A 16484-nucleotide genomic window follows, 5' to 3' on the forward strand; every position below is an offset into this window, starting at 1 on the left:
TAAAAGAATAATGGGATAGGGAAAAATAAGGATTTGAAATTAAAGAGCACATTAAGCTTCTTAGAAAACGGATTCGTCACAAATTATTGAAGAAAATGTTGCCTGAATAAAGCAATTACCTAGAATAAATACACAGACTTCAAGATTAATAAGAATTCATACTTACGACCTTCAAAATCAGTGCTACAATGTGAAAATCACTCAAACCAAGACCAGACGAAATTTTTGTTTACAGTTTAAAATTTTAACCGTGTTGCAAGGCTCTTCTCGATTCTATGGATGAGCATTTTTCTTTTATTCATCCTTATATTTTTGTTACTTTACAAAAATGCCTCTGTATTTGAAAAAAAAAAAAAAGAAATCAATGACTTAAAACTTTGGATGCACTACTGAAAACGAAGTTTTTCTCCTCGCTCTTTATTCAGTTAATTGTTTTTCGTCACTGTGACCGTGCTAAAGTACAAGTTTGTAAACAAAAAAGGAAAAAAAAAAAAAAAAAAGAAGGGAAATTATATATTAATATATTTATATTTTGTAGCTATGAGCTCAATTTTGGCTCAATTCAAGGAATGTGGATTAAGAAGTATTTATTTTTGGTTGTATTGAATGTGGAATGAATTCTTGTTGTAGACTTTAAGCATTGTTAATTTTACAACTATGTTTATGTATAACTTGCTCTAGCTCTCATTAGTATTCGTTTACCTTTCGTTAATTATGACAATTTTAGCAGTGTCCGATTCAATCCTTTTTCTAATTTTTTTGCTGCGTATGCTCTTTACCATAAAACAACCTATATTCTGCTTTCAATTTAAATGTATGAAAGAAGTTATTTAATGTTTTCGAAACAGTAAGAAAAACGGGAAAAGAACATTTTTCATTTTCTTTTGACAAAATCGTGTATTATTTTAATGTAAGTGTGCATAAAATTAAGTATAAATAGCTCATGTTAGATGTGTGTACTTTCAGCGTTTAGGACCATTCCACCAAAATGTGACGATATTTTATATTCCGACACATTTGTAAAATTTCATACATTTCATAAATTAGTAATTAAAATCCAAAGAGCCAACGACATAATGAGCAAAAATTTTAAGAATCATACAATTTGTATATTTTTATGCATTTGTATTAATTTGCATTTTTTTTTTTTTTTTCCATTTCTGATTTTTTTTTCTAATGAAATGTAGTTATGTGTGGGAAAGAAATGTAGACAATTTGCCCTGATGATTAAAAATACGTCTGTTATTATTGTAGGAATAGGACTGATACTGACTAGTCGTAGTATAACTTTTCGGACTAGAAATCCAGGGGATCCTCATTTTGATCGCAAACGAATGATAGAAGTTTGCAAGCCAATGTTTATCCCTGATAAAAGGCATGAGTTGGAAACATGTGCGTCTGCGGTTCTTGTATCTGAAAATGCGGTAAGTTTATCACATTTGGAAAAATGCTGTTAATATTATAAGGTGATTATTTAGTTTTTTTCCTCGAAACAGAACATTGAACATTATTGGAGCATGTGTATCATGAAAATTCAGTCACATTTATTTCTTGCTTTTGCTTCATTGTAGAAAAGAAAAGGAAAATAAGCACTGGAGTAAAAAATGAATTGATATTGATCTCCTTTTTTTTTTCATCCTTAAATTTCCTTGAGTATATTTAGTGTTGATTTTAACTAAGAAATAAAACTCCTGGGGAGATCTTGATACAATCGACATTGCTATAAAAACTGCGATTTGCAACTGCCTTTCTGCTTATCCACTCATTGTTCAGAGGCCCTTTCTACCAGAGTATTAGCGCCAAGAAAAAATCAGGTGGGACAATAAAGTGTAGTCAATAATTATCTGAAGATATGCATATCACCTGACTCAAATTATTGATAGATGCACCGAATATTTGGTTGATATTCAGTGTACTGCATATTCAGCTAACAAATCAAATATTCAGTTTGGCCGAATACTTTAATGTTCACCAACCCAATAGTAAACAAGTTTAAATATTTGGTAATTGGTAAAAAATATTTCTTTTTTATAACTGAAGGAAAGTTACTATATAATACCATTAGGACAAAACTAGTTCAACTTGTTTTAATAATTTTTTCACATTCAAAGTAATTTTAATGTAAGAGATAGCAATCAAGGGGGAGGGGGAGAAATTTAAATATTGTTGCTTTTCAATTTTTCTTAAATCTTCTTGCATCACAGGACGCGGGAGCGTCGCACCGCCAGGGGAAACCAAACGGCTTAGCCAACAAAAGCAAATCCACCGCCAAAGACGAAAGAATATAAAAGCGACCAAGAACAGTTTACACGACGGAACAAGTTGGGGTTTTTTGGGTTTTTCACCCCTCTGTATTTTAGCTCCTTGAAGACCCCTGGAGTTGATTTTTGGTACACTAAATCTCTAGTGGCCCCTGATGACGTAAACCAAAATACAATCCCTTGGACCATCAGGGGGAGGATTAATTTAAGTTATAAAATTGCTGTTCAAAAAAGTTTTCGCTTTCTTTGACCGGGCTACGGAAGAAGGAAATTTTGTACACACATTTCTTGTGCCCTACTGATGTGCCATTTGACCCCCCTCCACTCTTGTTTTTACCCCACAAATCGTACCATCCTGCAGCAGCCTCCTGGGGGGCTATGGTAATGATTTTTTGTATACATATTCTTGGGGGTAGTTGAGGACATATACAAAAATTCAAACCCCAGGGACATCATGGGATATAATTAAAGTTTGAAAATCACTAATTTCCCCTAAATTCATATGTACTTACTCTCAGCTTATAGGGTTTGTTAATCTCTGACTGCAATTGCAAGGCTAGAACAGATCTAAGATCTAACGATTATTCAAAAGTTTTCTTTGGAAATGAAATTTAATCAAGACTAAAAAAACAGGATCCAACAGTTGCAACTAGGCGTTAAATCGCGGATATCACAAATTTGCCACAGCGACTGCACATGCACGGGGACTTAGCTCATTGGACTTTCTGTTTTAAAATTCTATGTAGTTTGTTTATATTTAAGCAGAGAAACATTAATGAATAAGATTAAAATACAGTCCAGTCCCCTCCCCGCCACCACCACTTTTTTTGACTGAACGATACCCAGGGGTCCATTCTGCCAATTCTGGAAACTAGACATTTCAGCATTCCAAAACTATGTGTGTGAATAGCGAAATAGGCTATCTGAACATGAGATTGTCCCATTTAAAATAGCATGTTATGCTCACAGAAGTAAGCAGCGACTTTTCTTAAAGAATTTTCAAAATTTATCTCTTTACTTCTTTTGTTACATAACATTGTACTGCTTTGAAATATTTTACTATTCAGAACTAGTTAACAATAAATTTAAATTCACTTTAAAACATTAAATTTTGTATTATTATTTGATTTTGGTATACATGCTATTTTGCAGGGCTCCCAAATGGTCCGCTTTTCCCGCCAAAGTCCGTTTTTTAGGTTAAAGTCCGCTTTAGACCGCTTTTTAACATTTTGGTCCGTTTAGTCCGTTTTTATATTATTTTTATTTAAAAATCAGATTTTAAAAATTTTCATTATATTAAAAGATACTGTGTGCTGACGTTTGTTACGCCCTATTTCTATTGAACCTGACTTTCTGGTATTATTTCGCTTCAGATTGACGTCATTACTCCTCCTTCAATTGCTGTAACATGTAAATCTAGCAAATGGAGAGGTTTGGGGGAGGAGTTATGGCGTCAAATCAAAGCATTTTGCTACCGAAATTTCTCACAAGTTCATACGCCCTTGAAAAACCTTGAAAAAAATCTAGAATGTTTCATCGGTGCAATTTTCTGAACTTGTGTTCGATATGTAGCATCGCGAAAAATTACTTCCTGCGTTTGCAAGTTCAATCTTTTTGCATCTTGTTAATATTTTGATGTTTTTAAAATCAGAAGTTATTTTAACATTAACTTAGATTAGCTTATTTTATGTTTAATTCCGATAGATAATAAACTACTTTTTTTTTTTCGGAACCATGGTAACATCAAACTTTCTTGGATTTCGCCGAAAATTGATTGCTGGGTTTTGAGATTTCAATCTTTTTGCATCTTGTAAATATTTTGATATTTTTGGCAATCGGAAGTTATTTTGACATAACACCTCCTTAGATTAGCTTATTTTTTGGTTAATTTTAATAGACAATTAACTTTTTTATTTTTGAAACCATAGTAACATTGAACTTTCTCGCACTTCGCGGAAAGTGCTTGTCGTGTTTGAGATTTCAATCTTTTTGCATCTTGTACATATTTTGACATTTTTGGCATTCGGAAGTTATTTTGACACACTCCACCATAGATTAGCTTATTTTTTGTTTAATTTTAATAGATAATAAACTACTTTTTTTTCGAAACCATGGCGACATTGAACTTACTCGCACTTCGCGGAAAATTGCTTGTCGTGTTTGAGATTTCAATCCTTTTGCATCTTGTTTATGTTTTGATATTTTTGGCAATCGGAAGTTATTTTGACATACCCTACCACAGATTAGCTTATTTTTTGTTTAATTTTAATAGATTGGACTTACTCCAACTTCGCGAAGAATTGCTTCTTGTGCTTGAGATTTCAATCTTTTTGCATCTTGTACATATTTTGATATTTTGCGCAATCGAATGTTATTTTCACATATTCTATCTCAGACTAGTATTTTATGTTCAATTTTAATCCTGTTTAATTTTAGAGAATATTTTTTTTTTTTTGGAAATTATACCAACAGTGAACATACTTTGCGAAAATTTGATTCTCGTGTTCAAGATTTCAATCCTTTTTATTCTTGTGATTATTTTTATATTTTTGAAAATTGGAAGCTGTTTTGAAATGTGCCACCTCAAATTATATTATTTAATTTTATTTTTAAAAACTAAAACTTGGTATCCTTATTTTTTATAAAATACTCATAATGAGTATTTTCAATTTGAAAATATAGCCCTATGAATTTGAAATTACACATTTATTTATTACATTAATTTATCCAGTAAAAGCAGGCTCAAATTTACATTCAGTGTATTTATCGCTTGAGCAGCATTTGTATATTTTTGGGTGTGGTGATATTAATAAAAAATTTTCTTTCTCACTAATTTTTATATATACATGAAGACAGTTACAATATTTTTTGGTGCGCGAACGACTAATACATACATATGAAGAAATGATTTGGACGCTTAGCATACTAATAAATGATTTGCAATCCTCTAATATTTTTGAGCTTAATCAGTCAGTAGCGTAGCCAGAAATTACCTCCTGCTTTGGAGTTTGGTCATAAACTCTCATATATATATAAACTTACCATATATTTAGGCTGGAAATATGTGTAAAAACCAAGGGCTGTGGAGGGGGAGGGGACCTCCTGGCCTCTAAACTATATTTTCTTGTTTTGCGGTACCTTATATCAAAATGAATTCTCTTTAAACTGGTTCTGTGAAAAATTTTGTAAACTACTGTCTGCTAAGGTGTTTACTAATAACTGTATCTAAAAAGTCTTTATTAGGTCTATGCACTAATTCATCGGTCACTTAGGTGATTATTTTTAATTAGCCAGTTTTTACCTGTTAATTAGTAGAAAATTTATTTTACAATTAAAGTTACTCTGTAAGATGGTTAGTTACATGCTTGCTTATACCCCCCCCCCATCCAAATGTTTGTAAATAATATACTTCAATGTATAAAAAATTCAGTAGTGCAGAAGGTGATAAGGATTTATCATTAAAAATCATTATTATGATTAATTAACGAATTATCTTCACGTATTTGGTGCCAGGCAGCTAATTTGCCTTTAGTTCTTCCCTGGGTTTAATTATGAGTGGTCCTCCCAAGGTCCTCTTTTTAATCCTAACTGGTCCTCTTTGGACCCCTTTTTGATTCAAATTGGTCCTCTTTTACCCTTTTCTATGGCTAAAATGTTTTGGGAGCCCTGTATTTTGTAATCTTATGCAGAATTTCACATGCACACAGCTATGTCAGGCATGAAAGCTAGAAAACTAATTAAATTCTATCTACTTTTTTCAGCCCCTCCCCAACCTCCCCCCTCACTTATGCAACTGTAAAATTTGTAATTTTGTTTCATCAAAATAGTAGGTAGAAATTTATCGCATTTTTTTTTAAATGTGTTTTATCCAGTCATAGCATTAAAATTGTAATTGGTACTGAATTCAGCTTCATGTTGCAATGTTTTTTTGTCATCTTCCTCTTGTTTTCCCAATTTCTGTTATTTTTCTAACAATTTTTATTTATTCTGACATTTTATGCGATTGATTCTAAAACTCTTTCCAGAAGTAAAGTTATTAAACTCACACAGTTCAGAACTCACTAAAAGAAGAGCTTTTAGGAGTGACAAAGGAGGCCAAAACCAACGGGGATACTGACTTTGGTGACACACAACCAAAAACATTTACATTGAAAATTTTGAGCTATTCCTAGAAAATAGAAATGATCTTTCTGATTTGTTAGTGAAGGAAGATTCTATCACGGAAATGACGCAAGTGATCATGGATGCGTTAATGCTCTGCAAAGAATTACAGAGAAAAACTCTTAATGACTGCCAAAAGACTGTCATAGCGAGCTCTTCTTTATAAACAGAACACAAAATTATTTTATGCTTTCTTTATGCATGTTGTGCATAAAAAGTGATATAAGTACACATTAAACTTATTATGCAATTAGTCATAACTAGAATGAAGTATTTTTTCTATCTATGGAACCTAACCCCTATTTTAACACTACTATTAGATCTCAATTTATGCGGTTTCGATTTATGTGGCATTTAAGTGCAACGTAACCCTGCATTAAATGAGGGTCTACTGTATAAGCCATAGTGAAATGCCAGATTCTTTGTAGTTAAGAAGTATTCTGGAACTGGCTTTTTTTTTAACATGTACAAAATTTAAATATGTAGAAACTGTAAATATATAAATTTTATGATATTTGTTCTAGGCAAGAATGATTTGTATTTCTTTGAGTGACTAGTTAGACATTTTTTCCCCATTAATGAGTTCTTAAAATATTGATATGGAGTGGGAGAGATAATTAAAACAGAAAGAAATAATTCCTCTAATATCAAGCTGATATAGAATTGCTCATGAGAAAAAAAAATATTTTGCTAGTAATATTTTTTTCTAGAAATTAGCATATAAAGTTCTATTCCCTTTATTTTTATGTTTGTTTTTCTCCTATTGTAGGTCCATCCTTATCACAGAATATTGTGTAATGAACTGAAAATGAGTTGGGAGGCTTCACCTGTTAGAATGATTTTCCACTTGAATTCAGCAAAAGAAAAATACAAGAAAGAAGTTCGAAATATGTTCTTCAAAAAGGTATAAAGCCATCATTTCTAGTTCTTCTTGTGCAGTCAGTCTTTTGCTGTTGTTTTCAATATTAATTTTCAGACAGTATGAAATTGTACCAGAATGTGCTAGTACTTATTTCTTTAATTTTCACTTTAAAAAGTTGGACCAAAATCTGAAAAATGTGTTTTCACGAATTCTCCCCCCCCCCCCCCACACACAAATCTCCCAAGAGAAAATTTTCAGAAATTTTGTCCTAGAAAAGAGTATCATAGCCCCTGATTTTGAATCTGACTTTTTGCTATAAATTACTCCACTTGTATGCTTGTATACACAGCATATATAATATCAACTTTTTGATTAGCCTAAGGATGCTTGTAGTTTATTTTGCATCATGAAAAAGTATTACAGTGCCAGTCTGTTCTCTTGGGAGTCTATCTGCTTCCTTCACTTTTCTTCCCCAAAAAATACATAGAAGTAAACTTATTTTTTTTAGAGAGTTTGAAATGATGTACTATAGATACATAAAACTGCAGACTAAAAAGTTTTGTTGGGAAACAATTTGTAAGACTTGGGAGAAGTTGTGACATATACATTAGAAGTTATGTGACAAGATTTGCTTCAAATTGGAATAAAAAATTACCAAAATTAGATTTTAGAAAAAGCACTCCAAGGAGTATACCCTAATGCTTCATGTTTTTAAAAGACAATTGAATGATCTTGGGACTACACAAAATATGGAATTTTTCTTTTTTAGCCTACTTTCCTGTAAAAGTCAAAGGAAAAAGCAAAAGAGAAAGAATTTTAAGGTGTATTTCTTCCCTTTTTTGGGAGGGGGGGGGGTGCAGACCCTAAAGTGTTTTTTGGGTGGGAAAAGTAGGAAATAAGGAATCAAAAATTTAAAAAGTAGGAAAAGTTGAAAAAAATCCATTAAAAAGTATGAAAAAATAGGAAGAAATAGGACTACACACACGTCAAGAGGAAACAAATTTAGTGTACATTTTATTTCTAACGTGAAATAAGCTAAGAGTATTTTTGATTTAAAACTATCCCAAAAATAAATTAACAGTACTTTTGAAGTATTAAAGGGATTTAATGAAAGACTGAGTTGCAAAAATGAAACAAAAGAAACAAGCTGACAATCATCAGTATGAAAAATAAACTGGTGGGAACAAATACAGTCGAACCCCTCTATAGCGAACCCGGGATATAGCGATCTCCCGGTTGTAGCGAACCTTTTAGTTGGTCCGAACTGAAGCCCTATGTCATTAATACAATTCCATATGCTTATAACGATCCAGAAACACGAAAAAATCGGCTATAACGATCCTAAAATGTCTGATTTTTCCAAGTTCTTCTTCGCACATGCCCCAATGAAATTCATTAGCAATTGTTCTCTCAGCAAACTCCATCTTCTACAATTCTCAACCCTTTTTCTAGGAAATCTCTAGTCCAAACCACATTCCTCCTTTATTGTTCCTTGCAAGAGCAGCTGCTGCTTCGGGGGGGGGGGGGGGGGGGGGGGCGAGCCGGTTTTCAAGCACCCTCAATTTTCTCAACTGGTTTTAGTCAGAGGACGAGATTATTGGTTACTCGAGCGTTTGCTCTGATTTTTAGTTTAATTTCCACTGTGGATAACCGTGTGAACTAGGTAGAAATCATCATGGCCAGCGGAAATAAAGGCAAAGCATTTTCTGTTGATGAAAATGTGCAATTAATTCGCAAATTAGAAAGTGGCGAAACCCAATCCTCACTTTGCAAAAAATTTTCGCTCTCAAAATCTACTGTAACCACTATTTGGAAGAACCGTGATACAATTGTTTCTGCCTATGAAAGAAACATAAATGGCTGTAAAAAAATGCGAAAAGCAGAAAGGGAAAATGTAGACGAAGCGTTATTTAAGTGGTTCACTCTGCAGAGGAACAGAAATGTACCGATAACGGGAGCCATTCTGCAGGCAAAGGCAAATGAATTTGCCGAACATTTTAATGAAAAAAGGTTTGTCTGTTCTAACGGGTGGTTGGATAGATTTAAGAAGCGACACAACATAACGAGTGGAAAAGTTGTGGGTGAAGCTGCAAGTGTGTGCTCTTCTGATGTGAAGGATTGGATGCAAAATGTGTGGCCGGACATCATTCGAGATTACGACGAAAAGGATATTTTTAACCGACGAAGCGGGCTTATTTTATAAGCTGACTCCAAATCAAACATTGAAGTTAAAAGGTGAAAAATGTGTCGGCGGAAAACACTCCAACACACGGATAACCCCTTATTTGTGCTAACATGACTGGCTCTGAAAAACGAAAGTTGATGGTTATTGGAAAATCGAATAAACCCAGGTGCTTTAAGAACGTGAAGAAACTCTCTCTAGTTCATAAATCAAACAAAAAATCTGGGGTCCATTTCTGCTGCAAAAGCAGCTGCAAATATTTTGAACAATTTTTTTGCGACTAAAATCTTGACAAACATATTGTGGATTCTTTTGCAGTAGTTGAGAAAAAAATTAATGATATGTATATAAAATCCAAAAATTTTCAACCGAAAATAACGTCTTTCCTCTATGCTACTGATAAATAAAAAAAAAGATAAAATTTTAATTTGCTTATTATTGAGTAAAATATAGTTACTAGTTATTTCTAAAACTTCATTTTATTACCCAAACTACTAATTAAGTCATTGTGAAATTATGATGATTATTATTGTAAAATATTACCGAATTTTGACTATTTTTTGGAAAATCAGATGTAGCGAACCCCCAGTTATAGCGATCTCTCAAGTCGGTCCGTTGAGGGTTCGTTATAGCGGGGTTTGACTGTATATTAATTACAAAAATATGAAAATAAAATTGAAACAAAGAAACATATTTTAACAATACAGTAAAAAAAATTTTTACGTGTGAAAGAATAAAATGATAATTATCTCTACTGTATGACAGACACCTTTTACATTTTTACTTCCTTTTACAAAAAAGGAAGTATTGTATTCGCGCGAAAAAACTTTCACTCAAAAATCGACCTTAATTTCCATTTTCCTGACCTCCAAATGAATGTTGAGGTTTTTTTCGACTTGACCACACGTAGATAAGTGCATAAGTGCCTAAGAATATATAGACGCGGGAAATATCCATTTTGACGATTCCCAAGTTAATTACGATGAGTTTTCTCGTGACGTCTGTATGTACGTATGTATGTGCATATGTATGTCGCATAACTCAAGAACGGCATGTCCTAGAAAGTTGAAATTTGGTATGTAAACTCCTAGTGGGGTCTAGTTGTGCACCTCCCCTATTGGTTGCTTTTGGGTGTTTCTAAAGGGGTCTTTTGCCCCTTTTTGGGATGAAATCCTTATTAATTTCAATTTAAACTCAAGTGGTGTTATAATTTGTCGGACACTTTTAGGTTGCCAACTTGGCGACAAATTTGGCTTTTTTTTTTTTAATCTGTTGCAATTTGGCAACTGTTTGTGATATTTAGAGAGTAAACTATTGATTTACATTAAAATTGCCAGTGGAATGGGGGAAAATGGGGAAATGATGTTAAATTGGAGTAAAAGGAAGTCATGTGATGCACACATCAGCTCGTTGTTATTGAAATAAATTTGATACAAAACTACTTTGATAACTTCTATTGGGACTACTACGATGCTAGTGAGGCATTGTACAAACTTACTAATTTGGTTTCTACTGAAAATAATGCATGGAAAAAATATCATCACTGGACATTTCAATTTGACTCCACACCAGTTCACACAGCCAAAAAGACAAGAGTGGTGCAAGGCAAATTGTTTTTGACATGATATCATCTTTAGAGTGGACGTTCTACTCGCTAGACCTCAATCCCATTTATTACACTGTATGATCTGTTTTAGAGTCAAAGGGTCTACCCTAAACTACACATACATAAGTTTGGACTCTCTATATCAATTTGCTTTATAGGGAATAGGATTGATTAAAGGACTTGCGGCCGTTGAATGAAAATTTCAATGAGCAGTTGCACTTCTGTATTACTTCCAAAGGCGACCAGTTTGAAACCAAATAATTTATTGATTGCTAAAGGTCTTCTTATATTATTATTTTTTGTGTTTTGTTACTTTATTTATTTTTAATAAAGTTACATTGAAAATTGCTTGCCCATTTTTATTTATTTATTTTTTTATTATTATTTTTGTTTTTTTTTTGCCGCACCCTGTTTGGTTTGCACAGTCAGCAGAAACATAGTTCTGTGATTAAAGTTGTGCTTGTTTGTTTTATGAAGAAGGAAAATAAATTCTTCACTAAGGATATTGGTTAAATTTTGTTTGCAAAAAGTATTAAATGTTTTTTGATCTATATGCAGATTATATTATCATACAACTTGTAATACCAAATTTAGACAGTATTTTAATATACAAAGAGGGGGTGGGGGGAAAAAATTGCATCAGAATTTGTATGAGAAATTTCAATTCACTTTTTGCTGAACATTTCAATTAAAACTTCCTGAAAAGTTAAAACAATTCTTTTTTTTTCAATTTTTCCAGAACAGGAAATAAAAAATGGTTCTTTTCCGTTTTTTCCTGAAATTTTCCGATTGTTTTCATCTCTAGTTAGAACAAAATAGAATTCACAGTCAAAAAGGTCAGCCATCTTTTATTTCAACCATTGATGTACAGCATGTACTCAAGCATTTTTCCCAGTTTATATCTTTATGTAGAACAAGACTGGTGCTGAAAATTATAAAAATTGACCTCATTTTTTGCGAAATAAATTTATTGTGAATGATGAATATTAAAGCAATAAGACATGTTAGTAATACTTATTGTCTTAATTCAGTCATTCAGTTATATTCCTTCTGTTAAAATTGTGTTTGAGGAAGAAGTTGTTTGAAAAATTTGCAGATATAATTTTGATATAAATGTGTGTATGTGAGGTTTTTTTTTTTTTTTTTTTTTTTTTTTTGAAAATAAGTAGTTTAGATCATTCTCAATAATTTCTTGTTACAATTTCACTAAGTGTTAAACAGTGCATTTCCAATTTTAAGTATGTTGCAAACGGTAGGTAAAATAGTTATTTTGTAAATTGTTCCATCTCACTGGTTTATTTGGCAATAAAATTGCTGATATTCTAGCTAAAAAGTGAACCAAGGTACTATTAATTCCATGGGGTCCTGTCCCTTATACCCTCTGTAGTGCCATAGTGTGCCTGATAAATTAAAAAATGAATGATGACTTTCGACCCAGGCTGGCTGATCAAATCGAACATAAGAGCTGGAGAGAACTCCTTTTAGCAATGCTAGCTGTCCCTGGAACACATAATACCACAGCTTTTTGTTTAGAGGCTGGGTGTGATTGCGTTGCTTTACACTTATTTAGACTCCACATCATTGCTTTCCCGAATTACATATTGTGCAGGAGTGACTTTTGGATGCTTTGCTTCTCAAAGATTGCCCTGAAATGTCTGAAAAAGAATCATCATTTGGAAGAATAGAAAGAGTTTTTCAATTACAAATGTTTGATATGTGTGTTTTTTGTTAAGTCCAAAAATCAGAGCTTTCTTCAGGGACCTAGCCAACTGGCTAAACCACAAGTAGCGGTAGGTACGAGGGACCCTGGAGTGAAAAGTAAAAAGTGCCTTTTGTTACACAACAAGTGTCTAATATGTAAACCAGTTTGTTCCATGCTCTATTTCAAAACACTGTTTATCAACTCCTGTGTGAAAACAAAAACACAAAAAACTTAAAAGAATGCATTTGTTCTGAAATACAACCCATTGGCATTGTGATACAGTGAAACCTGTGTAAGTTGACCACTTGCGGTGCACTACTTTAGTGGTCAACTTAAACAGCTGGTGAACTTATAGAGGTTGCATTATATGCTATAGATCTAGTTCTGTGCATGAAAATAGTGGTCAACTTAGATACGTGGTCAACTTACAAGTGTGGTCAACTTTACAGGTTTTACTGTACTCTGAAATGTACTGAACAAACTGGATTACAAATTAGATGTTGTTGTGCAATAAAAGTCATCAGCATTGAACGTTTGAACTTGTACGTTTTGAATAAAATGCTCACACATTGTACATTTGTGTAGTTGGAACTTGATTGAAAAATAACTTGGTATATTTCTCTTCAAATATATGTATTTTAATGTGTGTAGTAGTTTTGAAAATATAATTTTTTTATTTGTGCTCAACCAATGTATTCATAGCTATATGTAATTATTTTTCTTAGCTAGCAAACAAAATCAAGCATTTTTTTAACTTTCATGATCGTTTATATATGCGATGAAAAGAAATCTACTTTCCTGTTTTTTAGCTTAAATATGAACTTCTTTTTAATATAATATTGCATTAAGTATTTTAAAAAAAGTAATATTGCTGTAAAGACTGGAACAAAGGTATTGAATTGCACTTATGTTTCCTGATTTTTTATTACAGGATCTCTTTCTTCACATTTATCCGAACGAAGTTCTAAAACTAGCATTCACCAAGACTCCATTTGAATCTGTGTTGCATCTGTTTGAATCAAGTAGTTGCTTAGTCTTTGGTTCAAAACTTTCACAGCTTAGCGATGTTTTGAAGTTGAGTAAAAAGACACAATATGTGTTTTTATTGGGAGGCATTATAGAAGATGCATTTTATAGTCAAGAACAACTTCAAAAAATCAGTCGACTGGACAGAGAAAAAAGTCATCAAGAATTGGCTCGTAATCTTGAGTGCATAGCATCTAGCACATGTGGTTCTTTGAGTCATCATACAAATGTTTTGTCTAGATACTTAACAGAACTGTCAAATGAAAAGTCATGATATGCTTCAAATAAAAATCACTAAAATGTAAATTTGATATTTCATACTTCTTTTTGACTTCTGAGTTTTTTTTCTAATTAGTATTTATTATGAGCTTTGCATGAAGTCTTTTCTGTTTGATGTATTATAATTATTGCAGTTTTAGTAGAAAATTATATTTGTTCAATGTTCTCGAGTGTGGAAGAATCTGGAAAAAAATAACAGAAATCTCTGTTAAATTTCCCAGTCAGTTTCATTTCTTCTTGTAATTTGTGTTTCCATCTTCCTTCTAGATTCTTTCTTTACTTTTTTTTTTTCAAGATGCACTCTGACATAAATACTATCAGATTCCACACAAAATACATATAACCATGAAAATAATGCAGAAAAAAATTGTAATGCTTTATTAGTGTGGGAATTGAATCAGAAGGAATTAGTATAGAACATGGCTCCAGCCATCACTTTCTCCTGGGAGAGAGGTTTCCGGCCAAACAGTACATACTACATGTAGCTATCTGTGTGTATGTGTATGAACTTACTGTAACTGATAATATGGCTTAAAACCAAACCAAAAGTTCTGGACAGGAGGTGAACTCCTTGAGCTTCTAATATAAAGTTATCTCATATTTGAATAATATCCTTGTAATACTTGCTCTTATAAAAGGTTTTCTCCCAACAAGAGCACTCCTGTTGAGTGCCTGGTGATATGGAACCTGATGATATTATGATTTTCCTTTCTGTTATGTTGTAACCACCAATTGAACCCTAGCGTCAATAACCAAACATTTCCCTTTTTCTCAATAACTAGGTGCTGCAGTACCCATTCAAATTTTTAAGATATAGAGCATCAAAAAAAAAAAAAAAATCTGACATCCTTTCTATTTAAATGGAACTCTTTCTTTCACCCTCATCTTGGAAAATGTGTGTATCCTGTTTTTACCGGAAAGCAAAATAACCTATTGTTTTTCTGCTGTTTTATGCTTACGTTTTATGTTGAATGGTCTGTAAAAAAGTGGTTTTTTTAAAGTTTTTTGTGAAACTGGATGCGGTAGGTTGTACGCTTTGGTATTTCATAGTGAATTTGCAGTATTTTATTTATATCAGTAGTGCTTAACTGAAGCCCGTGGACCAGATTGGACCTGCAAAGCTCATCCATTTATAGCTTGTTTTATCGAAAAATATTATCTGCAATTTTTTTCCTTACTATCATTTGCTCAACCTTTACTGCCATGGTGTCTGAAATACATTGGTATACTCTAAAAAAAAAACAGTTGTATATTCCAGCTGAAATATTTTAACTGCATCACTAGAGACACAAAGCTCCTATATCAGTATCAATGCAATGTAACAATATGTTCGTATACTAACAAAAAGATAGAAGTTGTAATATTGCTTTCCACTTCACATCATGCGTAGCAAAAGCAACTCTGGGGCAACCAAAGGCCACATTTGTTTTGTTTTATAACAAAACAAAATCTAGTGTTGACACAATTGATCAAATGCTTCAAAATTAAACATTGGGTGCAGTACCCTCTGAAATCGTAATATACATGAATGCATGTTATGAGTGCACTTAATTTCATTTTAAACGCAATTATATCTGACTTTAATTTTTAACAAATATCAATACTACTTGGAAGTTTCTGTCTAAGATCTTCGATGTCACTTGCAGTGCGTTTAAGTGTTTATTTATTTATATTACTTTACAATGTGAAAAAATTTTCGGACATGGAAAGTAAGTCCAATACTTTGATTTTACACCAAAAAATAAATGAAAAAATTGCAAAATGAGCTTTTACAAAAAAAATCGTTTGTGATCATGTTTTAGATATTTTAGGGAAAATAAACCACGCCTCAACTTGCTGCAAATATGCTCATGATTTTAAACTCTACACTTCTCTTACCCTTCAGAAAAATTTAAATGGCGAACACAACGCTCTCTTCCCCATCAAATATAAACAACGGCTAACTACATGTAACTGTCAAGAACAATAAAATTTGGGGAAGCGATTTCAGAAAGGGGTTGGAGAGATATGAGAGAAAACAGGGTCATGTTTTGTTTAAGGGAGTCATTTTACATGAGAATCATCAAGAATGGTGTCAGTAGCATTTTGAAGGAGTATTTTGTGATGCACAGTGTAATGGGTACTCCAGTACCTGGTTATTGAATATAGGTATAAGAATTTTTAATGCTACAAAAACGCCCCAAAATATTTTTCTGAAAAAGCAGTTACAACTTTGTTTTGTACAGATTGATGTAAATAAGGTGGATTAAAAGCAATTTTGCAAGACTTAATTGAACTGTTTATTTCAAAAACTAATCAAGCGACAACTCTAAAATTTCAAAAAAACACTTTTTACTTTGGAATTAAAATTTTTCTATAAGGATTACAGTGTTTCAAACTAAAAGTAACAACATTTTAGGTACATT

General features: G+C 32.5%; 1 protein-coding gene across 1 annotated transcript; it reads left to right on the top strand.

Moving 5' to 3' along the window:
• The first annotated feature begins 458 nt into the window (after nt 1-458).
• Nucleotides 459-14115, top strand: LOC129225547 (39S ribosomal protein L10, mitochondrial-like). The gene is made up of 4 exons (XM_054859992.1): nt 459-583; nt 1255-1424; nt 7192-7326; nt 13706-14115. Exons 1-4 carry the CDS (start codon nt 541-543, stop codon nt 14072-14074), a joined length of 717 nt encoding a protein of 238 aa, XP_054715967.1. The 5' UTR covers nt 459-540; the 3' UTR covers nt 14075-14115.
• Nucleotides 14116-16484: the final 2369 nt, after the last annotated feature.

This window comes from Uloborus diversus, chromosome 7 (genome assembly GCF_026930045.1).
Source record: "Uloborus diversus isolate 005 chromosome 7, Udiv.v.3.1, whole genome shotgun sequence".
Taxonomy (NCBI): domain Eukaryota; kingdom Metazoa; phylum Arthropoda; class Arachnida; order Araneae; family Uloboridae; genus Uloborus; species Uloborus diversus.

Excerpts from the sequence above, each read along its gene's own strand:
- LOC129225547 (XM_054859992.1), top strand. The coding sequence starts at position 541 with ATGAGCTCAATTTTGGCTCAATTCAAGGAATGTGGATTAAGAA. Across the intron at positions 584-1,254 it reads CAAGGAATGTGGATTAAGAA|GAATAGGACTGATACTGACT; the intron begins GTATTTATTTTT and ends TTATTATTGTAG. Across the intron at positions 1,425-7,191 it reads TTCTTGTATCTGAAAATGCG|GTCCATCCTTATCACAGAAT; the intron begins GTAAGTTTATCA and ends CTCCTATTGTAG.